General features: G+C 37.6%; 1 protein-coding gene across 1 annotated transcript in view; it reads right to left on the bottom strand.

Annotated features, from left to right (window-relative positions):
- USP12 (ubiquitin specific peptidase 12) overlaps window positions 1-26828 on the bottom strand; it is a 38879-nt gene that overhangs the window by 7077 nt on the left and 4974 nt on the right. Inside the window, exons 2-7 of the mRNA XM_066989742.1 lie at window positions 20354-20434; window positions 13864-14077; window positions 10569-10795; window positions 5620-5696; window positions 5324-5407; window positions 1593-1790 (exon numbers count right to left, since the gene is read on the bottom strand). Of these exons, the coding sequence (XP_066845843.1) occupies window positions 1593-1790; window positions 5324-5407; window positions 5620-5696; window positions 10569-10795; window positions 13864-14077; window positions 20354-20434 (881 nt within the window). The remainder of the gene's footprint in view (window positions 1-1592; window positions 1791-5323; window positions 5408-5619; window positions 5697-10568; window positions 10796-13863; window positions 14078-20353; window positions 20435-26828) is intronic.

Here is a 26828-nt window from a genome sequence, read left to right as displayed (position 1 = left end):
CTGAATTAAACTGGCAATTTAGAAGTTTGAAGAATCCTTACAGCAAGGAAAGGTCTCCCATTTAAACTAAAGCAGTTCTAATGCACAGCTCTTCAGTTTGTGGCAGACAAGAAATTTCTCCACAACCATGACAGGAATGAAACCTGTAAAAGTGTCTTACTAATTAATCAGATTTCAGGTAAGAAAATGATACACTTTCCAAACTAGCTGAATCTTAAAACTGAAAGCGGACGACTACCTAAAGTAGTTGTGGAACTGCCTTAACCTGCTAATGACATTCATACAATTTTGGTGTTTGTATCAGGGAGGGAAGGCTGCCATCTATGAGGGACGTTTGTGTACCAAATTATACAACCCAAAGTAAAACACAACTAACCTGACATGGCTCTGAGAATGGGTAAGTTTCCAAGATTGAGCATATGTAGGGCTGTACTGTTAGAGTGATACTCCCTGCTACTCCGCACTCTGGGACCCAAAATTGGACATGGAATTCCAGACACCGCTTGGTTAATGCAACAGGGAGACTGATAAACTGGAGCAAGGCCAGCAGCAGGCTACTGCATTTGTCAGAGAACTACAGCACCAGGTGGTGTAAGAGAGACAATGGTCACAAAGCGTGAAAAGGGAAATTCTGATGTGATATAAAGGGGAAAGAAAGTACAGTGAGAACGTTGATGGACTGAAACAAATTGCCCAAAGAGGCAGTAAAAATCCCCATTCCTAGTCATAAAACTGAACTGGGTACAGCTCTGAGCAACCTAATCAAATGTCAAAGTTAGCCCTGCTTTAAGCTTTAGGTAGTTGACCTCACAGTGTAAATTATTCTATGATTCCAGATGTTAAATCATCTTTTTCCACTTTGGCACTTTTATTTAGTCAACAAGCAGTTTGTACAGCAGCCCTAATTTAAAGACTTGAAACCATAAGAACATCTATGGAAAACAGCAAAATCAAGTTTTCTTCTATCTGGGGGTGTTTTAGGAAAGGCTGGATGTGGTGCTTAGGGACATGGTTTAGTGGGTGACATTGGTAGTAGGGGTATGGTTGGACCAGATGATCTTGGAGATCTTTTCCAACCTTAATGATTCTATGATTCAAATACAAGTCTAACAGTCACATTCTGAAAGCAAGGAAACAAAGTAATCAGCAAAACTCACACCATATGAGTATATTTCAGAAAATGTTGATAAAGTCTGTGGGAAACACACAAAACCCTAAAGAAAACCCTTTATAAAGCAGCATCTGTTCTAAAATGCTTTCTCTCCTCCATTTTTTAAAATTACCCTATGATCCTTAAATGTTATTGCTTATATGACATGGGGTATTTTTTTATTTTATTTTTTTTCCTTTTGACGTAGTTAGGCTCATACAAATACTCCTATGAAACATACTGCTACCACTTTCCACAATGAGCTGTCATGGCTACAAGGCCATGTATTACCAGGATTGGTAGCATTTCTTCACAATGCTTTCCTTGCTAAGAAACTTTTAAGAGATCTCTAAATGCTATTAGTTATGTGATACTGGCTGTTTTATTTTTGTAAACACAGTTAAGCTTACACAAAAATCGCTTACATAAAATATATTATTACCTTCCACAATGAACTACCACAGCAACAAGGTCATACATTCTGTCAGGATTGGTGGCATCTCCTGAGGTGTTAAATAAACGAAGCTCTAAAGGAAAAACTACTCTATAAGAGAGTTTTGTGTATCGATGCAGCTGATCCATGTATTTAAATCTCTTCAAATGGAGAGCTAGAATCATAGGTAGCTTTTTTACTTTCATCCTGAAAACAAACAAACAAAAAAAAACAGTATTTCCAATACTGAGCCAAATCATTCAGCTGACATTGACAAACATGAAACGTATATACTGAAGTCTTTAAAAAAATTACATGCATTAAAAAGATGCTAAAATCGTCAGTCACCTCAATAATACAGAACTTGTCCTGTGTTGCTAAAGCAAAGGTGGTCTTAGCAATTGAGAGAATTGTGAATTTATTTAGAATAGTAGCTAAATGAAGACCCATGAACAACCCATATAATAATTTAGACATAAAGGCCTGTATTAGGTTTATGTGGCAAGGTTTTGGTAGTGGGAGGGCTGCACAGGTGGCCTCTGTGAGGAGCCCAGGAGCCGCCCCACGTCAGGAGCCAGCTCCAGCCAGCTCCAAAAGGAACCCGCTGCTGGCCACAGCTAAGCCAATAAGTGATGTCGTTTGCGCCTCTGGGTGAGCAGATGGAAGAAAGGGAAAAATCTGTTGTGCTACAGCAGCTGGGTGAGGGGCGAGAGCTGAGAGAGAAGCAGCCCTGCAGCCCCCAAGGTGAGTGCAGCAGGAGGGCAGGAGGTGCTCCAGGCACGCAGCAGCAGTTCCCCTGCGGCCCGTGGAGAGGCCCCTGGTGGAGCAGGCTGTCCCCCTGCGGCCCACGGGTCCCACACGGAGCAGATCTCCACGCTGCAGCCCGTGGAGGAGCCCCGGGTGGAGCAGGTGGATGTGGCCTGGAGGAGGCTGCGGCCCATGGAGAGCCCCCGCAGGAGCAGGCCCTGGGCCGGAGCTGCAGCCCGTGGAGAGGAGCCCACGCAGGAGCAGGGGGTCTGGGGGGAGCTGCCGCCCGTGGGGGACCCGTGCTGGAGCAGTTTGCTCCTGGGGGATGGACCCCGTGGTACGGAGCCGTGTGGGAGCAGTTCCTGAAGAGCTGCAGCCTGTGGGCAGCCCCCCAGGCTCAGTTCGGGAAGGACGGCATCCCGTGGGAGGGACCCCACGGGGAGCAGGGGCAGAGAGGGACCGTGAGGGAGCGGTGGAGACGAAGCGTCAGGGACTGACCGCAGCCCCCATTCCCTGTTCCCCTGCACCACTCAGGGGGAGGAGGTGGAAGAGAGTGGATGGGGGGAAGGTGTTTTTAGTTTGCTTTTAGTTCTCACTCCTCTAGTCTGCCAGTGATACGCAATAAATAATATTAATCTCCCTTACTATTTTGCCTGTGACAGTAATTGGTGAGTGATCTCCCTGTTCTTACTCAACCCACGAAACTCTCCATTGTATTTTCTCTCCCTGTCCTTTTGAAAAGGGGGAATCAGAGACTGGCGTGGTGGCACTTAGCTACCTACCAGTATCAAACCACCACACAGCCACGTAGCACAGAATTCGGTTTTAAGACATACTTCCCTAGAGCTTTCCTGAGTTCCCAAATGCAAATCCTACACCCCACTTGGTATACATTGGAGGTATCGCAACAAAGTTGTTCCAGAGATCCTGTGTCAGTTGAACTTCCCATTAAACTGGCCAAGTCAAACTAGAATTTTAAAACAGGCAATACGACTTTGTCACATTTATATTACTCCACGTTTTCGTATCAAGCCATTCGTTTAACATTGCCAAGGGATCCAAACAGAACACTGTTATTCGGCTTACCTTATGCTGCCAAAATAAGATAATGCTGTGCTCTAAGTGCAATGATTTTGTGTACATGTTGCAGCTTCATTTTACTGAAGTCAAAGCTGGGATGTGATAACCTAGTTTTACTGAGGACTCACTGGCCCCCTTCCCTAGTTTGAGGTATTGAGATCTCAATTCAGTGCTTACAAATCCTCATCAGCCAAACACAGCTGGCCTGGCAACAAACAGAAACTTCCACCCTCTGGGCGATAAATTTGCCCACAAAATAAAATAAATTTGCCACAAAAACAGCTACCAAGTTAGAGTGCCGTGCTTCTTGGCACAGCTTATTACCTTAGATTAGCACTGTGCAGAATTTGTCAGACTGCCTTTAGCCCTGAAAGGTTGCTCAAAAGTCTTAACAATACAGCCCAATGAAGGCTTCAGGTGTGTCTACTAAGACCATATTTTCGGAATGTCAGTAAATATGTTTGTACAACATAATCCTTTTCCAAAAGATAAGGGACTGTGGACAAAATCCTTGAAAACACACCTGTTTCTTTTCTCATTAAACTCAAGACTTGATAGTATCTGAAAAACCATGCTAGACTCAAGTTTTCTCTTTGGCCTGCAAGGGAAGTAGGAAATGAAAAATGCTGGAGAAGGGGTGGAAGATGACAGGAGCAGCTATTTTTCTGGACAGCTACTTTTTAATATATTACTGAGATATGGATATAATTTCTGCTCCGCTTACTTTTTTTTCAAAATGGAAGTCCTCTTTTAAAAATGCAGTCGTGTTAGACAACAGGAGCTCTTTCACTGGCAAAAAATCACTTTTTCTAGTTGAACAGACACTAACATGGATAAACTTTATGATATAGAGAAGGAAGAAAATTATGACTGCAGTGAAACTGACCTTAAGGGCCACATGAAGAGTAAAATATAAACAATAAAAGCTGTGTTTTGCCAATATATCAGTGCCTACAGTACAGGCTTATGTCAACACATCTTATTATTGGTCAGGGATCACGTTGCCTCCCACACAGAAAAAAAGCTAAGGCAACAGAAAACAACAGGACAGACCTTGCTTCACAACCCGCTCATACACATCAATTAGTAAGCTTATGCAATGTGTAAAAGCAAACTTGGCATATGAGATATGCCAAAAGCCATGTGTTCAATCTGCGGTAAACCAAATAACCAGAATCAGTGGTATAACCAGTAGAGCATGTCCGTGTTCCCATCCCTGCAACTCATCCACATAAGCAGACAGATACTTTCTTAGGTAATAAATACAGCACAGTACACAACATCAAAGTTTTTTCAAAGGTGTAAACAAGACTAAAAGAAATATTAGACAAGAAATGTTTTTACACTAAATAGACTACAGGCTTCCATGGAACTTCAGATGCTTTTCAGGAGCACTGTCATGCAGATGTTTAGCACAACTAATCAAAATCTCAGTTAGCAAAAAGTGTTATTACAAGCATCATTCAGACTGAATCAGTAAAAAAAAAGTGCTATCAAACCGTCTCTTGCAGCAATCGTAAAAAATATTTAATTATTTAGAGAAAAACAAGCTTAAGAAGTCCCATGAAATCAGTAAATTTTCATTACTACCCAGAATTTTTAACTAATTATTAGTAGTTTATTTAGCTTGTCTTTTCATCTTATCTTTGGTCTTAACACCATTATTTTTGTCATTCTTAAAATAAATAATAGGCCTCCCAAAACACTTTACATGGATTCTCGTTACTCATGGAAGTAGTCTCGATGAATTCAAGCACGAGGAATGTAACCAAGTTACTCTTAAGTGGAAGAAGAGTGAGAACAATTAAGAGAGACAGAACTTTCTCCTCACGCCTCAAACACACAGAAAAGGAAATACAAGAGTATTTTCATGAAATACATATGTTTTTTTTCCTTCCCTGAATCTGATGTACCTTTTATGTGCTTCTTGCTTACTGCGACATTCTTCACAATAATATTTGTATTCACTGCACAGAGTTTCTGTATTGCTGAAACCCCTGAATAAAAAAAAAAAAAATATATAGATACTAGTTTCTTACCTGAAAAATATATATAAACATACATAAAAAAACAACAGAAACATTATTTATTACGTTTACATAAAGTAAAATTTGCTACATAAAATGACTATGAGCTTTTAGTTTTACTTTCTGCTTTCATAGTTAAAAAAAGACAGACAAAATATGGAAGTTCAGATTTTTGCATCTACCTTAAACAATGAGTGATTGAAGTATTCTGCTCTACATCAACTGAAAGGTCTAGGAAGTCTTCATCTTTGCTGCTTATCTGCAGGAAGAAAAGACAGGCAGATTACAGTTAAAACCTGTTATGCTAATTTACCTCCTTTTCAGCATCATTTTCTATTGACAGAATGCATCATTGCCCTTGTAATAGCTTTCAAAAAATTGCTACAAGTGAAATGTCTTTGCATGTTAGAGATTTGCTAGATCTGTTTCTGATTTTGTTCAGAAAGAGGAAGAAGGAAATGTGTATGTGTCCATGGAAGTATACAGTGCCAGTGATTATGCTGTGATTTTAGCTCAACAATAATTCCAAGTTCCTTCTACACCTCACACTTTCCAAAAGAATATAATCACTGGGATTTTTCTCCTATATAATGCTGTCACCTCTTCTCTTCCCCTATGATTTCCTCTTATTGAAAGATACGTATTTGCCTATCCTAGCATTCCTAATAAAGAGCAGAAATGCTTTGAAGACTCCTTCTGTCTAGATTCATGAGCAACAGATGGCATATTTGTTGGTAAACAAGAGCTTGGGATTTAGTCTGATAGAGGCATAACTGTGGATAACATCTACACCACTGCACACAGCATGGGAAACGAGCAAGAGGAGCTGGAAACCATGGTGCAATTAGAAAACTATGACCTATGACTATGACTATAATCACGGAAACGTGGTGGGATGAATCACACAAGAGGAACACTGGAATAAAGGTCTACAAGCTCTTCAGAAGAGAAACACAGCGAAGGCGGGGCAGGGGTGTTGCACTCTGTTAGGGAAGAGACTGATTGAAAATCAACCATGTTATTAAAATATTTAGGAAACAGCAAACTGCAACCTTAACTTTTATCTGCTAGTGTTTCCCCTTTGTATCTAGAGATACTTGGTATCACTGGTGAGAACGTCTACTGCCTTTTATGGCTCCTACATACAAAAGTGAATGCTTTCAGAAAAGGTGCCCAGCTGCAATTTCTTGACTGAAAGCAGCTAGAGCTAAATATTTATCTTTAAAACATATGAGATTTGTGTTCCCTAAGAGAAATTTGAAGCTTTTCTCTGATTATCAAGAGATGAGAAGCACACAGTTCCTAAGGGCAGCAGACATGGAGAATAAAAAGAAAAATACAGCTGGTCAAGACAATTATTTCTGAAAATTAATGTAATTGGGCAAATCAAAAGAAAAAAAAACACTTATGAAATTAAGTTAAAACTTTCTGTAAATATCTATGAGAGGACTGGAGAAAGATTTGTCCCACTATTCTGTAGATAATCTTTCCAAGAACAAGTATACATACACAAAAAATATACCACTGTGCCAGTACATATGTCTACAATAACATTTAAATGCTTAAGTGTAATGTTTAGACTTCCAGAATATATGCAGAAAACTTCCAAGACATTTTTAGGGTGGGGAAAAAAACCAGTATCTTCAGCACGTTGCTCATTTCCCATCTTCAGGGTTGTAATGCAGTTTAGGTGTATGCAGATCAGCAGTTCTTCAAAAGATGTCATTGCAAGCCACTTTCAGAATTACTAATTTGAGTTTGGAACACTAAGAACTCTGGTGGAAATCACTGTAGCCTAGGAATTAAGAATGGCTCAGAAAAAAAAATCAGTTCTAGAAAACACTCTGCTGCAGTCTTCAGCGAGGACAGCTAGAATTAAGGTGCCACGTGATCAGTGTTATTCAGACATGTAATTAAGATATTTCTTCCTCTCTTGGTCTAATCAAAGAAAATTCCATGAAAGAATGAAAAGTTCATAGGTGGCTTTATCACAAGCAGAAGCTGTAAGGGCAGGGAGGCGAGTGGGGAAGAAAAAAGGGATGTATTATAGTTGGTTGAAAAGGAAATAGGTACTGAAATCAGAAGTTTGCAAAAGGAATTTTTCCATTCTTAGTGATAATATTGATATACTGCCTTCAAGAACGTCTCTCAAGTTAGCTGGTCATTGTGCACTTCCGATCATGAGGAACCGTTACAGGTTTTATTGAAAGAATAACTAAGTGAGTTTTTTCTATCTAGGCTGGTAACTTAGAATATGCTATTCTTCGTTTTTAAGATTTTTCATGCAGTTGTGTCTGAACAGTTAATTTATGTGTACAGTTTTACTGAAAAAAAAAATAATCTCGCACTCTAACCACGGTCTCTTCTTCTCTACAGATTATATTTACCAATAAACATCACTAAATTCCTAAAAATAAAAAGACTAAAGTGATCAAATTTTCAAAACTATGTATTGCAATCATCTATAGAATGAAAGAAAACCAACCCCAGAAACGGACATTGTCATCACTTGCAGAGTAAAGCCCAGATGTATTCAAAAAGCCTTGTGAGTGCTCCTAACACAATACATGTATCTGAACAACGATGTACTGGGGTGTTCCAATATTCTGATGAAAATGCATGGTACATTGTTCTCACATCATGGACATAATCTCCACTCAGACAGCACATCTGTAGTCTAATGGCCAACGCCACACAGAACACAAAACCCAGATGGCTAACACTCAGGGAATCTCTATTTCTTTCAGTTTGGTATCTTGCTAGCAACGTGAATCGGCTCGTGGACAAAAAAGCTTTTGCAGCTGTAAGCTCCCATGTGTGCTAAGACAGAAACTATTTTTAAATTAAGCTGAAACAAAGGGCACGATTTGTTGTGGGGGAGGAAAGGGAAAGTAGGACATAGTTAAGTCTTCAATACAACTCCTGCAGAGAGACCACTGAGTTATTCCTTATGGCCTTCCCTCAGTCCAAAGTAGAAGAATTTTGTATGTTGGTGAATCATACCAGAACAAGAGCAAGACCACCAGCTGAACTAGAAAACCCTTATCAGTATCAGTCTGATGCTTTTGATCCAAGACCATTTCCCCCTTTGTCAACTACATTATTTTATGGTTCACTGATATTCTTTCCTGAAATTTTGAGGAAAACTCTGCAAAACCAATGAACTTTCAGAACATTTTTATCAATTAGCTACAATAAAATTGTAAAATTCACTTAATCATACTTCATATCTCTATCATGGAAGGGGGAATGCATCACGACAGGAAATCACATTAAAAGAATATAAAGACAACTTACAATATGCTTTGTAACTTATTTAGTTTCTAGTGTAGCTTGACCCAAGACACAAATCTTTGTTAAAGAATCATATCTCTTGTTTCTTATATTCCACTGTCCATATTTAAACTGAGGATAAACCTTTAAATAGTACGTTAACTTTTTAGTTCAAAGAAGGGCTAATGAGACAGTGTGTCCTGGAAAGAAGCTCTATAATCAGGACAATTAAAAATACAATAAAATCTTGCTATAGTGGCTTTTAGGAACATCATAGATGTTTATTCTCACTTGGAAGAAAGATTGTGTTTTATATTTAAAAATGCATTAAATTCTACATTTAAATAATAATAAAAAATCTAAGCTTATTGTCTTATCATTAATAAGCACTAAATCATCCCTTATTGCTGTGTAAGTATGCAAAGTAATGCAATGTAAAGCTTATGCCATCTGCTACATGAGTTATATTCAAGTACTCCTTACATTTTATTTTTCTGAGCACAGAAGCACTCTAAATACCAGCAATTTCAATAAACATTAAAGCAATCATATATACTTACTATATTTGAAAATAAGACACTATTCACAGTACTATTACCTATTTAATAAGTGTAAATGTGTTTCTAAGTGCTGATTTTCAGGTCACCGTGTTTTAATTAGAAGCTGATATACTGAGTAGACAGAAGCTGATAAAATAGTTTCCCGATTGTTAGGGGATAGAATACAAAAGCCCTAGTATATAAAAAACAATGTGTATTAGAAAAAAATGGCCTGTGATAGATATTCTTCAAAATTCAACTAGTCAAGGAGGCATAGCTGTGAACAGCCATGACATATCCTGTTCAGCAATAACTAACAGATAAATAGAACTGAACAATATCAGTAAAACTCAAAATTGTGATAGGTCTGATAACTAGTAAAATAATGCTGGTAAAGAACATATCAGCATTTTTTAATTGTGTTAAGGACCATACCTAAATCAAAATCCTGACAGGTATTATTCACTATGCCACAGCGAGCAAACGTAATGACATTGGTCATTAGACTAAGCTAAACTCATCTTTCAAGAAGAAAAAAAACCATGACACCGTTTAAGAACTAAAAGAAAAGTGACTGACAGTTGCCATGAGGTAATAACTAGGGAGGAGAAATGTACCAGAAAAGATTGTCTGTTGAAATCAGCACTTAAATTACTCAAAATATCATGATCTATTGAAGTCTGAAGTTGCATTACATATGACGTTAGTAAACTTTTTTTTTTTTGACATCAAAAAGTGGTGGGATTTCTAGAAGACAGAAAAGAATACATGTGAAATATATAGATTTAATCTGACTAATTCCTCCTTTCCAATGTCATGCTGAAATATATGCATTACGTAATTAAGGAAAATAGGTATGAAGAGCCACACAAAAAATACAGTCATTTAGCTTTTTACTATATCTAAGGCATAAACCATGACAAAATTACTGTAATTTTCAAATTGTGCTGCTTTTTCTCTTTCTCAAGAAGGTAAAATTCAATTACAAGTTTTTCTCTGAAATATATTCTTTCTCTTACTGTAGAACTACTCTCAAAGAAATTTTGGTATAGCTCACTCAAAGAGGGAGTTTATTTATCAGGGTCGAGTAGCAGCAAAATACCTTTGGACAGACATTTAAGAAACGATTACTTTTCCTGCATTTTATGTTCTTTGAGTATCCCAGTCTAATGTCTCAGTGCCAACTGGCATCCACAGTATGCTCATACAAATGTAAAATTTTCTTTAGAAAGAAACTGATTTGTTAGTCTGTTGAGATAAATTCTTCATGCTTCAGAACTTTGTTTCATGATTCATTTATTAAGTAAATAAAGACTTACAGTTTCACATGTAAGACATCTGGTTTCGTTTGTTAATGTTCCCTGAAAGATTTCATGAACCCAGGTTGGGTCTGGTGGGCTGTTATTTTCATTATCAATGTTGCCATTGGGTAGGCGACCATTTTGCTTCTCTTGTTTTCTTTCTTCTTGCAAGATATCCGCAATTGTATTTAATAGATAGTTTAAGAATTCATGTGCATCCTGCTGCATGTAGTTATCAAAAAGCTCTAAAAGATTAAAAATAATAAATTGGTTAGCATTATACTATAAAAAAGATTTTAAAAATGCAAACTTCAAAATCAGTCTTTGTTTCGGGTCTTGAATCATTTCACAGTAAACACTAAAATCAGTACTTCACATATTAAGCCAAAAATGCAGCAGGGGATGGAGAGAAACTCAGTCTACATTCACATAAATATCTCAGCCGATCAGAGTTACCAAAAAAGTCAACCATTCTGCAAGAAAACTAGGGCACTATTCTGCTAACTAAACATTGGTGTACGTATAGTGCCACTTTATAGATTTTAATGGTTTGGATCTCTTACAGGGGCTAAGCTATTTTAGACAAGCTTAGGTCAACATGTTGAATAATACAGGGCATCTCAAATGCCATTAGATGTTGATATTTTCACAAAGAACTCGGAACTTACGATAGGAAATATTTCATTGTTTATACGTTCTATCAAGGACGAACATGAACAATAAATGTTCAAAACATTCCTTTATTGATTTTCACTTCTAGGGTTTTAAGTCTACCTTTGCTCTGTCATAAATGCTTTGTTGTAAGAAATAGCAATGAAAATAAGATTAAAATGGCAGTATCTCAAGTTCTTAAACAACATTGTTTTTTGCAGATCTCTTTAAGGCAGTGTTTGTAGGAGCCATGTCGCATTAGCCTGAATATCTAACCAAGGCAAGAGCAAACAAGCTTTTTATTAGGACTTCAAGTAATAAACAGATCATCTTTTAAGATCTGAAATATTGCTTCTAGAGATTGGTGTATGAAGCAACTTTATTACTGGCAGACTTGTTGGACAGATAAAAACACAGTCACTGTGTTTTGCAGTTCACGTTGGTTTGTGAACGTTTCTACGTATAACAATCATAGAATTAATTCAGTTGATGGGAAACAGTTTCACCGGCACATACTTGCAATGTATAGCAATGCTACAGATTAAACTCTCTTACAAGTCTATTATCTTGTTTACGTTCAGACTGGTACCACCGTGAAAACAGTTTATTGTAGCCCCTTGAAATACCACATTGAGACATCCTCTCCTTCTACAAATCCTCACTCATGGGACTAAGAAAACCTAAAGGGCATTGAACCACATTTATTAACAGTTACTTCTCTCTTTCTGACCAGGAGTTCTTCAAAGGAAATTTTCCTGTCAATTTAACAACCATGCTATATCATTGGCTAATATCATACATGTTTTTTTTTGTTGTTTTTTTTTTAGCACTCACATCAGTTAACTAAAACTTGCGATTTGCTTTTGATAACACTAAAAGACTGGCCTTCATGAGAGGAATAGTTCTCAGGACTGGAAAGATGAATGAAAAATATCCTCAGTGATGAATAAGTTTTGAAATGAATACAGGGACTACATCAAAGCTTTAGTATTATTCACTATCATTCACATTGATGCCATCCAGGAGTAAACTTCAAACACACAAAAAAATCCTGAGTTATTAGGAAAGTAGGGAGAATATGATGCTAATCTGTATCACTTGGTTAAATAGTGCAATAGGGCAGCCAAGAGTATGAATCAAGTATCCTATTTAATGAACTCCTACACTATTTTTGAGAAGAAAAAGTTTCACTGTGAATCTAACCACCTACAAGATCTTTATTTAATCAAGTAAGTCAAGGCAGAACAAGAGCTGCAAGTCTCTTGAGGTAAAACACTCCAGAGGTTCCTCACCATGTTACGTCACAGATCTCTTGGGGATATCTGCCCAGCCAGTAAATTAACAAGAAAAACATTGTTCATTTTATGATTAGAAGAAATTTAAGTAAACGTAACAGTATACCTTCAGCTGACTTCAAGCCAGTTGCTGCTTCACAGACAGTTAAGCTTTAAGGTCATTAATATACGTATGTTGGATCCAGGCTTAGTAAACAAAGATTGAATAGCAGCATTGTAGTGTAGAATACATGAAGTTTATGTTCTCAGTCATCTCCCTGGTACAGCTGGATACTGACTGGAACAGAATTTTGACTGGTGTTGCATACCTATCTGATTTTTTCTTAATCCTACTCTTCTCTAAAGCTCAAATTTGTGTAACTTTACAATAAGCATGTAATAGTATATACAAAGTCCATGAAATCATTGGTCAACAATTTAGCCATTTAATTCTGTAGAAAAGGTGAGAGCTTCATCATTAAGGGACTCAAAAAGCCAACAAGATCTGAATTTTCACATTTTCTCTCTGAAGATCTTTCAATTCCTTCTCCTGTGTAGAATTTCAGTATCATGACATAATTAAGCATTTAAAATAACACTTTCTATAAAGAACATAATGGTTCCTGTGTTTTGCTTTCTGCTTTACATTTGAACCATTCTTCTCATTTGTCATAGTCAGTCAACATTTATTAACTAGCTAATGAAATAATAATGAATAATTTCTGTAAATGCCTAAAAACACAAGCACACATACTCAAGTACACTTACTGAAGAACTTAAGGATAGCTTTCTATTCTGCTTAGGTAAGACATTTCTTTCTTCAGATAAGAAACAAGAAATGCTAAAAATCTCTGGCAATGTCTTAAAATTTGGGATATCTATTACATCAAACAAATCAGATAAAAAACACTTATTTTAAAATGCACTAAGTCTTTAAAACGCAAGTCAAGCCAAGTATTGTATAAATGCTAACTGAATATAAAAAAATCACTGGATTTTAAGCTAGATTCTTGCAGGGATGTCTCAACGTCTGCTCCATACATTCAATTTAGCATTCAATTCTATATTCAAAGAGTAATGATCTCTTAAACACAAAATAAAAGCTTTGCAGTGAATTTGGATTATAAAATTACAACTCTTAGGCAATATTAGCAGACAAGTTCAGAAGCAGCCTCTGACAATACATTCACTTCTATACAAAGAGAAAGAGATGAGGATTCTCTCAAAATAGATCCAGGGTTACACCCTCATTCTAGGGTCACCTCATCTTTATCCTACAGCACCAAGAACACTTTTCATCCCTAATAAATATGTAGGTATTCCACTATTTCAACTTCAGAACCAAATAATACTTGCTATTACACAAGAAAAAGAAAAAAAAAAGTTACCATTTTCTTTTCGTAATCTTGTTATAAATTTCTTGGGAGGTATAACTCCAACTTTTTTCTTCTGGGTGGCTATACTGTGGAAGAGATCAGCTAAGCATGTAAGGAGATTCTCTTTTTTTCTTGGTTGACTCTTATATGCTAAGACTTTGTCTCGAAATGGGCGACAGAAATAAAGTGCCTGAAGAACTGAATTGCAGTAGCATGTATTCCCAAACTATAAAAGAAGAGAGACATTTATTAGCTTGCATTGTATTACTATAGAGAGGTAAAATTAAATCCAAAGTATGAGAAAATTCATAAGCACGGCAAATTTTATGTAAGTCATTTCTTCTTGACCTTAAGATGTTAAAGCATATTTCTGCTGTGCAAAGGATTAACAAGGACACTAAGTAAATGCAAAAAAAATGTAAATTTGAACATGCTATATCATTTTGTCCTACCTGTAAATTTAATTAGTTAATAATATTTTGCATTAACTTGGGTCAAAATGTGCAACAAATACCACCAATTTCACAGCTCCCAAAACATGGCCCAGTAAAAGTATCTATCTATTGCATCTATCCATCTAGCCACAACAGCGAGGAACAGGCACAGCATGACATTGTACTGTGAAGAAACTCAGCTGTAAATTAAGAGAGCTGTTCAGACACTTCAGAAATTGGATTCTCCAAATCTTATTATTTGTGATCAATGTCAGAAATAACTGCTTTAACCTGTTTCTGTATTTTCAGTTCTCATTTTAAGGTGACAGGATTGGCATTCCAGTTTTCTTCAAACACTGAAACACGGCTTGTTAAGGATCTGAAGCTATGTCACAGGTGGTAGTTTCAAATGGAGATTAGAAGGAAAAGGACACACAATTTGGACATGGGCAGTCTGAAAGAGGCAGGCCACTGAATTGAAGAGGGGTAAGCAGAGTCAGCTCGAAGAGCATCCATAACACCCTTTGTGCCAAGATGCTCTCTATGTTCCTCTTCCCTAAATTCCTTCCAGCTCATAGGCACTGCTTCCTTTGAGTCTTGCAATCACTGACACTGTCGCCAGCTCACCCCAACATGACAAACCTCCCCGTCACCTCTGCGAAGGCATCATGAATTGTCAGTGGTGAAAGTTGCTCTCATTTTATGCTGCCCTCCTGCAGCGAAGCCCATTATCTGACACTGAAAGTGTCAGAAAATTCTTTATAAAGCCCTCAGCAAGCAATCCAACCTTTCAGCTGCAGTCACTCAACCTGCAAATTGAAGCACATACCTACCAGGCACAGCCTGTAAAATGTGAAAATAATGTTTTTATGCTTTATATAAAAATATTAGCATATATGGGTACCAAATTATATTGCGATGGGGAGACTGTTACACAGCAAACACAGTCCATTTAGAGGTATTAAGAGCAGCTTCCATCAACAGAGAAAAAGCACTAAAAGCTTTTACATCTTAGGAGTAATGGGGAAGTAACTGTTTTCTGCCCTCTACCAATTGAGACAATGACAAACAAGAGCACTATGCAATTTAATCAGAAAGCTGGCAAGGAAATTGTTTTTTGTTTCGTTTTGCTTTTAAAATAATGAAAGATGGCTTCCTAAATACCCAAGATTCACTCAAAGAATAAGAAGTGTATTTTTTTAAAAAGACATGAAGAAGTCTTAAGATCTCCATACTAAAAATTGAGCAAAATAACACCTGTTAATTTTACTTTTTAGACCAGGGAGAATATATTAGCTATATTAGCTTCTATTGAGGCCCAAATCTGCACTCAAACAGGTTAATGAATTTAAGAGGAAAAGAGGGCTTTTTTCCTTATAGGAAACAGATGAAATCATGCATTAGTTTATGTCAAATCATTTAATATTATAAGCTAGCTATTTATGACTTTATAATTAGAAATAACAATATACAGAAGAAATACATTAAAATGTTTTAAAAGTTCCAGTTAAATCAAATGGAAGAAGTGTTAAAAACCTCTACACCAGATGTCAAAAGATGAAAAGGTAGTAAATTAGAAATTTCATAACATTCCCATTTTAAGAAGGAACGCTTTGATTACAAATTAATTACAATGACAAGCATGCAGTGAGAGGCAACCAAAATATGAAGCAACAGAGAACACTGAACAAAATTCTGGAGATTAAATGCAATATTAATGTATGTTAACCTACATGTCTATGGATTGGAACTAAAAGCAAGCAGATCAATTTCATACGGTTTTCTCCAGCCAAATTCAGAAAGACAGCAGGCAATAGAAGATAGTTTGAAAACAACAATTTTATTAGATCATGTTTATTTTTTACGTAAAGAATCAATCTCCATAGCTGCAAAACCTGATATATATCTTTTTTAAATACAAGCTTCCGATAGGGAAATGGGGAAAAGGCGGGGAGGTTTCTCTACTAAGTAAATAGGAAACTTTGTTAAGCAAATAAATGCTGGTCTTACCATCACTATTACCTTACTTCCCACCTTCAACTCCAACACAAAAACACACCTCTAACTTCAAAAACAGCCAAAAACAGACCTTGCTGCAGTCCTCTCATCATCCCATCACCGACTGAACAATGTCAATCTGGGCCTTTTCAACCTCTAGATTACACATCACTTTCTAATTCTCCTCCTTCCATACTCAGCTCTCCTGCTAGCCTGGTCAACTGACACCTTCCTTCTCTCCTCACTTTCCAGCTAACAAAAGCCAGTTGCCTCAGATGCACAATACTTGTACAGAGCAATGCTTGCACAGCTTTTTACAATGAGAAGTTTGTAACTGTAAGCTGTATGCCTTGTAGTGATACTGTAAGAACTCCAGCACCACTCTGAAATAGGAAAATGCACAGCACTGAACACCCATCCAGCTATTCAAAACAAGAAGGGTATTTCGCTTGGTTTATTCAAAATAGAGCTGTAGGAAAACAAATGCCTTTGCAGTTTGCATCAGAGTAACAGTAGGAAAATGTAAGAAAATACAACGATGGTATTTCTTATCTTAAACTTTCAGCTTGTACCGGACATTGAAACTCCTCCGTCTGTCTCTTCAGGGAAACTTAACAGAGGCTACATACAGGGGAGTTAACTGATATTTTCAACTGGTTTATAACTTGCCTCCTTGTTTCTGTGAGGACCATCTTAAGATGTACATACCTAAGAAAGGCTATTTTCATAGCCTATCTCAATCTCGCTTCATGGTCCTGTTCTTTCCTTTGACAGCTGCACAATCTTTGCTGTTACCCCTTCAGCTTACTCAGCTGACAAAGGAGCAACGTGCTGGCTGCACTGGGACAAGTGCTGTCCACAGGTCAAGGGAGGTGATCTTTCCCTTTATCCAGCAGCAGCGAATCCACACCTGGAGTGCTGTGTCTAGTTCTGGGTCCCCCAGTACAGGAGAGACACAGAGTTACTGGAGACAGTCCAACATAGGGCCATGGAGATGGAGAAGGGGCTGGAGCATCTCTGCTGTGAGCAGAGGCTGGGAGAGCTGGGGCTGCTCAGCCTGGAGAAGAGGAGGCTCAGGGGGATCTCATCCGTGTCCCTAAATCCCTGACGGGAGGGTGCAGAGAGGACGAAGCCAGGCTCTGCTCAGCGGTGCCCAGCGCCAGGACAGGAGGCCATGGGCACAGCCGGGCACCCAGGAGGCTCCCTCTGAGCCCCAGGCAGCACTTCTGTGCTGGGCGGGTGACGGAGCCCTGGCACAGGCTGCCCAGAGAGGCTGTGGGGTCTCCTCCTTGGGGATCTCCAAAAGCCGCCTGGACGTGGTCCTGGGTCATAGTGTTCCTGCTTAAACAGGGAGTTGGACCAGGTGACCTCCAAAGGTCCCTTCCAACCCCAACCCTTCTGTGATTTTATGGAAGCTGAAATGTTTCAGCAGTATGACAAAGGTTGGACAGAGTTGGAGAAAGGCATGAAAGGACTGCAAATCAGCAGTTTGCCTGGTGAAGCCTGGCATTATCCTAAAAAAAAAAAACAAAAAACAAACAAACAAACAAAAAAAAAAAACAGCAACATGAGCTAGATTTGCATATGGAATGGTGAGACTACAGCTTTGGTAAATACCATAATACATATACCGCATTAATGTTTAGCTTATATATTTGAGCCATGTCTACACAGGCAATCTATACTTGCTGAATCTCATACGTAAAATCCCGCATCAGGCAAGAAAGCTTTCTCTGACCTGCTATTAAGTGTCACCCCTATAAGTTCAGTCTCTCCAGATCACATTAGGAATGCTAACTTTATTTTTCTTTGTACTTAGCATTTGGCTCTACACAAAGTGAGAAGGAATCAGCAGCAAGTCTGAAATGCACTATGGTTTGACCCCAATAGGGCAATCAGATTTAACTGAATAAAGTGCTCATGTCAGGCATTTTTAGAGGAGTTGCTACCTCTGACAGATAGTTCGCAAAGATCTTCAGTTTAGTGGATGCAAATGGCAGTACTTCATGCTACTAACATTTTGATCTTACCACATATCTAAAATATTTCCTGCTGATTTAGTGAATGATATTGTTCTTTCAACTGTAGGCTGAATTTTCCATGTAGAGCTTTCACTTACAGAATCAAACACCCCATCAACCACCTGGTCTTTCACATGTTTAAAGTGGAAATATATTAGCACCATATACTTACCCAGTTTAACATCTGAATTTAGATGGTTAGAGAACTGAAATTTCTAATATGTCATCTGCAGGTTGATCTCGCATTAGTTTATTGACTACTTGGGTCATTTTAAGAGGGTTTTATATAGACACATAACCAAGGTGGAAGACAAAGGCTTAAGCTAAGCCATTGTTCCCCTCCAAAAAAAATAGAATACTTTTACACTTTATTTTAAGACATGGCCAAGACAGCATAAGCCCTTTGCATACTACCATAGATCATGGGACAAACTTTTAGAAGTGCTGTACTCTTGAGAGAAAGGGTGGGTGGTGTCTAAGATATCTGTTTAAGATTGCTAAGAGGACATCGCAAGATTTCAATTATTTCTTTTTTACCTCTTTTACTCTCTCTAGATGCATTTCTACAGTAAAAACAGGGCATACATTCTGATCTGAAAAGGGACAGTGAGGCAGCATTCATATCAACCAGTACTGTAGGTATAAATTAAGGTCAAAGAGATTTTGTATATAGAAAACAGTGCAACGATGTTCAATCCGTTGTGTAATATGAGAGACATAATAAATCCTCCCTGGACTGAGATAAGAAATTAGAAAAACAGACTTGAGAAAAGGAACAGCTTTGAAGGAAAGTCTAAGCTCAGCTATAGAACTAACAGAATCATAAAACAGTTCAGTTTGGAAGGGACCTCTGGAGGTAACCTGGTCCAATCCCCTGCTCAAGCAGGGACACCCGCCCAGCACAGAAGTGCTGCCTGGTGCTCAGAGGGAGCCTCCTGGGTGCCCGGCTGTGCCCATGGCCTCCTGTCCTGGCACTGGGCACCACTGAGCAGAGCCTGGCTCCGTCCTCTCTGCACCCTCCCTTCAGGGATTTAGGGACACGGATGAGATCCCCCTGAGCCTCCTCTTCTCCAGGCTGAGCAAAATCTTACGGGGAACAGTGTACCCCCTACAGTAAGTATTAACAGCTAAACTCCTCTGTTTCATCTTTTCATAAAAAATAAAAATAAAACGCAATGCGTCATTTTGAAGAAAATTCAACTTCCACAGGAAAGGAATAAATTACTAATTTAAGTCATGGCAGTTAAGCTGCATCTAAGGCAGCTTATCAGTAAGAACATTTAATGACTGCCCAGTGGATGCTGGGATTTTAGACACCTAAACCATGTCAGTGCTAAGAACCTAGAGGCAGAGACACGTGCTGTAGTAGCAGGACAGCACTACAAGTAATTAGTTCCACTACAAAAAGGAAGATGCTAGCTCATGTAAAATCCACCTGGTTTTAGTACATACTTTCCAAAACCCCCAAAATAAAGCCATTAATAATTTATTTCAGACAGAATCATGCAACTTATAACAAGATATACTTTTCATGGGTAACACCAGAAATTAAATTTTACATTATTCCTGAAAACTAGTAAATGAATTGAACAATTCAGTGTGTTTTTCCACACTTGCTTCCCCCTTTGGGCTCAGTATTATTTTTTTTACATCTCAATAAAAATAGCAGATGTGAAAGCTTGATACCTTCAACAGCTTCACAGATTTTTTCTTTTACTGTATTTATTCTCTTAGATTGGCAAATTACCAACTATGTGATATATATTCTAAACAGATTTTTTTAATACTTCTACATCGTAACTGCAAGTGGTTTAAAAACTACCTTACAATAAGTAAAATGAAATAAAGTATTAAGTAACTAGCCCAATTTCAACTATTATTTCAGTAACACATTTCAACAAATACAATAATTAAAATACGTTTCAGTAAGTGTGTCTATTCAATGGCTGTATCTTTCAGTGTTTTAATTATCGACTCAGTCACAGTCTTGCAATTTAACAAATCCAGTCACAGCATTTCAAAGCAATCGTGTTAGGAACTGAAACTTACATTAACCAAACCAAAATAGTGTTCATTAACTGGAAATTGTTCCGGACCAATCTCTTTCTCCAAAGCTGAGGCATTGGCGCCCTAGAAAAATCAAAAGCAGAAAAACATTAGTGTTACAACTATGTACACAGGGAGTTCATCTGCTTGAGAAAAAAAATCTAGCGAGTTTTTTTCGCAAGGATAAATGACTTGGATCTGAAAATTGTAAAATGAACAACTACAGCTATGAGTGGCAGCTCATACACATCAGAGACATCAAAAACACAGTCACAATTATGAGTCTGACCACAGCACACATCTGGGGAAAAGAGCCATTGTTCAAGCTATGTTCTGTATCGTGCACAGACATTAGTTATGCATTTCACATTATATTTCAATCCTGATTCTCACATATGCATACTAAACAGTTAGCTCAAAGGTTTTTATCCCCAGGCAATCACTGATTTACTTCAATTTACCTGTGTGCACACACACGAGATTACTGGTCACAGCTGTAGACCTTGCTACACCAAACCTGCATCTTCAGATGACAGATTGTAAAACTTAGATTTTACTGAATTTACATATGCTGAAGCAATCCCTCTAATCAGGAGAGAGGAAGACAAAAATAAATCAGAGACTAAACACAGAAAATGAATGAAACACCTTCCTGCTTGTACCCCAGAGGGGTAGAAGAAGTGGAGTTTGTGATCCAGCTCAACAATCATACATGCCAAATTAAGAAAACATGTTTAATTAGTCTGTTTCCTAATCCAAATACAAGTTTGTAGGCAGGATAACAGTACTCATGCATGCAGGAAAATCGGTCCTTTGCGTTCTCTGTTGATTTGCACTCTCAGGATGTTTATATTGGCCACAAAATCATTCCACTCAGATCTTAAAAGCAGACAGGTCACCCAGCGAGAAGCTGTGCCACAATATAATATTTACATGCGTATGATAAAGAACCTAACACCCTTTCACCACCAGAAATTTATTTCTACATAATCCAAAACGCCTTAGATAATGTGTTTCCAAATGCATTCTGTTCAAAAACATCTCAAAGTAAGTTACATCATTTTTGTGTATTTTTATGCAGTTACACTGTTGGTGTGCTATATTTATTTGTTTCAGAGTAGCTTCTTTAATAACAATCACTTTAATATAATATTACAAAGTAGATGATAAAAGGTCAAATGGTGCTCCCCTCAACAAGCATAATTCTCATACTCAAGCAATGTATCTCACACAAAGTTAAGAAATGCAGATGTTCATAGGAAGCAAACAGACTGGACGATTCCACTTAAAATGAAAAATATAAAATGTTTAAATTGTTTTGTTAAATACTTTGACTTGTAAAATTAAAAGAGCACAGTACAGCTAGCTTTGGTGTGCATTAGAAATGCTGCAGACTTTGCCCAACAAATCTGTTGGTTTTGATCCTCAGAGAGAAGTCAGAGAAAGTAACTCTGATTACTCTGTCGTTCCAGCTGATGGCTGTAGACTAAACTGGTGCAATAAACAGTGGATTTCAAAGGAAGGAGATTTTAAATTTTTTTTTATTATTATTTAGAGATAGAAAAACCTCTGCTTGGAAAATTCAGAGAATAAATAACTTACTTTTTAGAGGTCTCACTCTGAATGCTTTTAGTGAAAAGCAAACATATCTAACCTTTGTTGCATAAAACATTGCCATATATATACACCCTCTAATAAACTAACACATAAGCATGGATATTCCAGTCTAAAGTCAAGCCTAAGTGAATCTAAAATAGCACATACTATAAAGAATCTTAAAAGCAGATGCAACTCCTTCCCAACTAGTTCTTTTTATTTGTTTGTTTTTACACAAAATATGTAGCAAATGGCCCTGAACATAACAACAATAAAACTGAATCAAAATCACAAAACTGCATTAAAAATAGCAGTTAGGATTTCACAACTGTTCTCAAATGGTGACGTTGACGATGAGGAAAAGTTGTATAAACCTTCATCTAAGATTAAAGTGCTCCATGGCTTCTGAATATTTGGTGTTGCAGTATTATTGAAATACACCCACGAGTTCTGGCAAGGTGGATATTATTTACAAATAAATAGGGAAAAAAAAGGAAGGCCTTTTTATCCTATTGTTAAAACCTCTATTTCATTAAAAATAAATTCAAGGCGTTTAGGAAATTCTTTCTCTTTTCAAAGCTAGGGTGGAGTAGCTACTTTATTCTATCTTTGGAAGGGAGAATATTATGATATAAACTTTGATGTTTCTGTTTCATACAGACCTGACCACTGTATTTAGATTTCTAGCACAATAAAGATCCTGACTCGTCAGTAAGTAAAACATGCTAAGATAGGCCTATACTAACAGTACAGTTTTCTGATTATTCAAGGCTGTTTCATTCGAGGCTTAGACGTTCACATAGCTTCAGAGCATGACATTACTTTTGTTTGAATGCGGTTGATTATGAATGTTTTATCAGTACAAACCAGCACGGATGTTTGATACCAATATAAAAACCCACAAGCTACTCAGACTTCCTTCTACACCCCTCTTTTTGTCTGTTGTAAGAGGATGTCATTCCTCCCCACACAGTAACAGTGTGCTGGCTGCAGACGGGGAGGACAGAGCATGCAGCAGGAGCATGAAGGAGCGTGCTGAAATGCATACTCACATCTGGCACGTAAGAACTATTACCTAACTATCCCTCACTCTGAGAGGTTTCCCATTTAACGTTACCGTACACATTATCAGTCCCTGCTGATAATATATCAAATACGGATCACAGAATGGCTTGGGTTGGAAGTGACCCTAAAGCCCACCCAGCTCCAACCCCCTGCCATGGGCAGGGACACCTCCCACCACACCAGGTTGCCCAAAGCCCCATCCAGCCTGGCCTTGAGCACCTCCAGGGATGGGGCATCCACAGCTTCTCTGGGAATGTAGCGGAGAAGCACTGTGACACCACCAAATATTATGGTATCGTATGATCTTTTAGACAAAAGGTCAGCAGTGGTTTAAAGCAGAAGTGGAGTCATATGTTTTTACATCAGCCATGAGAGATTTACTGGATCTAGACTTGGATCTAGACTTGGGAGATTTCAGTCTATGATGTATGACGCAGAGTATAAAAGTTTTTCCTCTGCCACCTAACTGGGATACGGGAAGATCCCAAAATGATTCTCTGCTTTTTGGGGCTCACTGAACAACCCATACAACTAGTGCTGGAAGAGTGTAGTATCTTTAATTAAGCACAATTAATTCTCCTGATTTTCACGTTTTACAGATACAGGTTCTCTAAAAGTTCTAAAATGGACAAAAAAAAAATCCATGACATTGAGCATTTCAACAAGAAAGAAAAAAAAAAATCTAAAGTGCAGATATAAGATGGGTTCCCTTTCTTTTCTTTTTTTTTAAAAAAAAAAAAACTTGCTAAAGCAATAATATTGCTAAGTATTTCCACTTTTATCATTGCCTTCTTTCACTGCCCCAGAGGTCACACTTCTGTGGTGCCACAAGTAGTGGGTCTCAGCAGTACTAATTCTAACAGCTAACATATGGATAAGCTTACAGCAGCAGATCTGTAAAGCACATCAGTGGGTGTTTATGATCTGACATACGCACAATTTGAGTTTCAGATGTTTTTTGCCAGATTGGTTTTAGACTGGCTCTGTGACTGAACACTCAGCTGTGGCTTAACTATGCTGCTTGATTTAGTTTCCACCAAAAGGAATTTAATTTGTGCACAGTAAGATGACTTCAAGATGTAAACCAAAGTATGGTAAAATTCAGATGCCTGAAGGAATCAGTTCAGAAGTGCACACTGAAACACTAATGTGAAGGCACTCAGCACTTGCCTAAAGAAAAAAGAAAAAAAAAAAGCTACCCTGCATTGAAGTACTGTCTACAAACATGTCAGTGAGCAGGCAAACATTACCAGTTTTCATGTGTCCTACCTTGTTTTTATCACCCAGCCTAGTAGACAGCTCTTCTCTTACAAAGATTGACTCACAACCAGCCTAATGTGCTTTGAAGATTATACTGGTGTTAGTCTTACGGGAGGGAGGGGGGATGCTGATCTATCCCTTTCTAGAATAAACATCAGTTGATAACATGGTGGGTCCTCTTCTCAGTAGTTTGCTGTAATAGTTTTATTCTGTAACTTTACTGAGTTGTAAGTTTCCTGAGTAAAACCAATGACTGAACTTTTATTAAAAGAAACTTCTTATCTCAAAACTTACATTTGTTGTCAAAGTCCTGAAGATGTCTTTCTCCCTTCATTTGTGCTCTATGCTAGATCATTCCCTACAATACTCTCCACCTTCCCCAAGAGGCAAGGAACAACAAAGAAAAAAGGTGACTGACATAACTAACCACATTACATAGGTGTATATAGAAGCCAAAATTTTCCAGCACGACTTAGCTATAGGTAAGTGAAAGAGAAGAAAAACACAGACCAGAACTTTATTCTTCCTAGTGACTGAAAGGCATTACAAGTAAGTAAGAAATTCAGTAACCAGGAATAACAACGTTTTCCTCAACAAGAATATAACATACAAGTATAAAATTAATTTACTTACAATTTGTAAAAGTAAATTTCAGTATATAAATACTCATTCGATAGTGCTTTCATTTCCCCCCCCCCCATATATTAGAAGATGCTTCCTTGTCTGTGCCACTATTGCAGGTGTACAGAATTTCCCAGCCTAAACTAATTAATGCATGGTGACTGATCGAATCTTCTGTGGCAAACGAAATACAAAATTCTACTCTTCAAGTCATATTTTACTAGAATATGTAAACTCACACTTTTCCATGTATTTATATAAGTCAGGACAAAAAGCAAAACGAAAACACATCTCTTACAATATTGTTTCTGGCCCAGGAAGAAGTGCAATATGCTGAGTGGGCTTCAGTAATGCTTGTAGTTATTTTATTTGCAGAAGAACACGCTCTAGCAATACGCGACTTGATAATCTAATTTGGATAGCTTCAGTTCGTGCTTTTAAAATACTTACAAATAGTTTTAGTTTTTTCCTTGCCTAATTGATTTGAGACATAGTCCTACGTACTCTAATCATACTCAATAGCATTAACTCAATAGTCTAATTGAGCCCATGGTAAAACATCCCTGCACAGGGAAGGAAGATGATTGCACAGCACAAAATTACCTTCACTTCCCATTCGTTACGTCTACCACACCTGTCTTTTTGAGCCTCACTGAGCACACGCAACACATTTTCCTTCACAGCAGGCAGACAGACAGACAGACAGTCATACTTCTTCTGTTTTAAACACTTAAGTCAAACCTAAGTTACTCCCATATATGAAGCTGAGACTCAAAGAATTAGGGCTCTGGGCTCAGCTCTTTCATGGAATGAATCTTCACAACGATGCAATTCTTCCCAGGTTGCTGCCACATTTAAATATGGATTTTGACTGTTACCCTCAAAGCAGAAGGAAAGCATATCACAACAAATTAAACACTGCCAACGCAGTAAGCCGTATTTATCTTGTATAATTCCAGAAAATTCCCGAGATAATGCTGTTTATGAGATCTGTTGATTTTGCTTCAGGTTCCTCTGATCAGATGGATTTTTGCTAGTATCAATACAACACCTCTTATGACACCTACTAAGCAGGATCCTGAAAGGCCAACACTATTACCTTCATAGACTTCTACTTAAAGGTTGAATTATACTAATGGACAAGACAGGAAGTCTGTGAGATGTATTTACAAGAGGATCTGATGGCGACCTTAGAAACCTTTCACCGCCTAAATAACCAGGTAATTAAAAGCATTACCCCCATGTAAAAGCAAAACAAAACAAAAAACAACCAACCAGAAAACAAACAAACAAAAACCCCCTAATCACCCAAAAAACAGAGGGGAAAAAATACAGTAACACATTTGCTCAAATGCTTTTCTTAATAAACTGCACACTATAGTGTGTTTCAAACACTCTTTTAATCCACAAAAAATCCTGTTTAATAAAAAAAATTGTTGCTTTCATAATTTCCTATTTTCATGTACTTATTTAAAATCTTGAATTTACAAAAAATGGTTAAAAAAAAAATGTTTTCCAGTTCTGGAATATTTATGTTAATACACCACTTCAACGTATTTATGCTAATACATCATTTATGTTAATAACTCATTCTGGTTATACACTACAAAAGTTATCTAGGGTTGTTTTTTTGTTGTTTTGTTTTTTAAAGATCAGATAGATTTTATTTGAAGTATGTCCTTTGTTAAAAGCATTTTAATCTATGAAACTTCCTAAGCCAGGAAAACAAAAGTTACTCCAATACAGGCCGTTCATCTTCCTCCTTCCTTCAACAGATTTGAAAGAGAAAAACAAAGAATGTCAATTCATGGGCAGTAAGCCTTTTACAACATTTTAACAGAATCATTCCTACAAGGCTTAATGCAAATTAAGACATTCATTAAGTCTTAATTGTTGTTTTGCTAGTTTAAAAAGTAACAAAGACTACTTAAAAGAC

Source organism: Anser cygnoides, chromosome 1, assembly GCF_040182565.1.
Source record: "Anser cygnoides isolate HZ-2024a breed goose chromosome 1, Taihu_goose_T2T_genome, whole genome shotgun sequence".
Taxonomy (NCBI): domain Eukaryota; kingdom Metazoa; phylum Chordata; class Aves; order Anseriformes; family Anatidae; genus Anser; species Anser cygnoides.
Note: the sequence above shows the minus strand (reverse complement) of the source record. Positions and strands in the feature narration are given on the sequence as shown.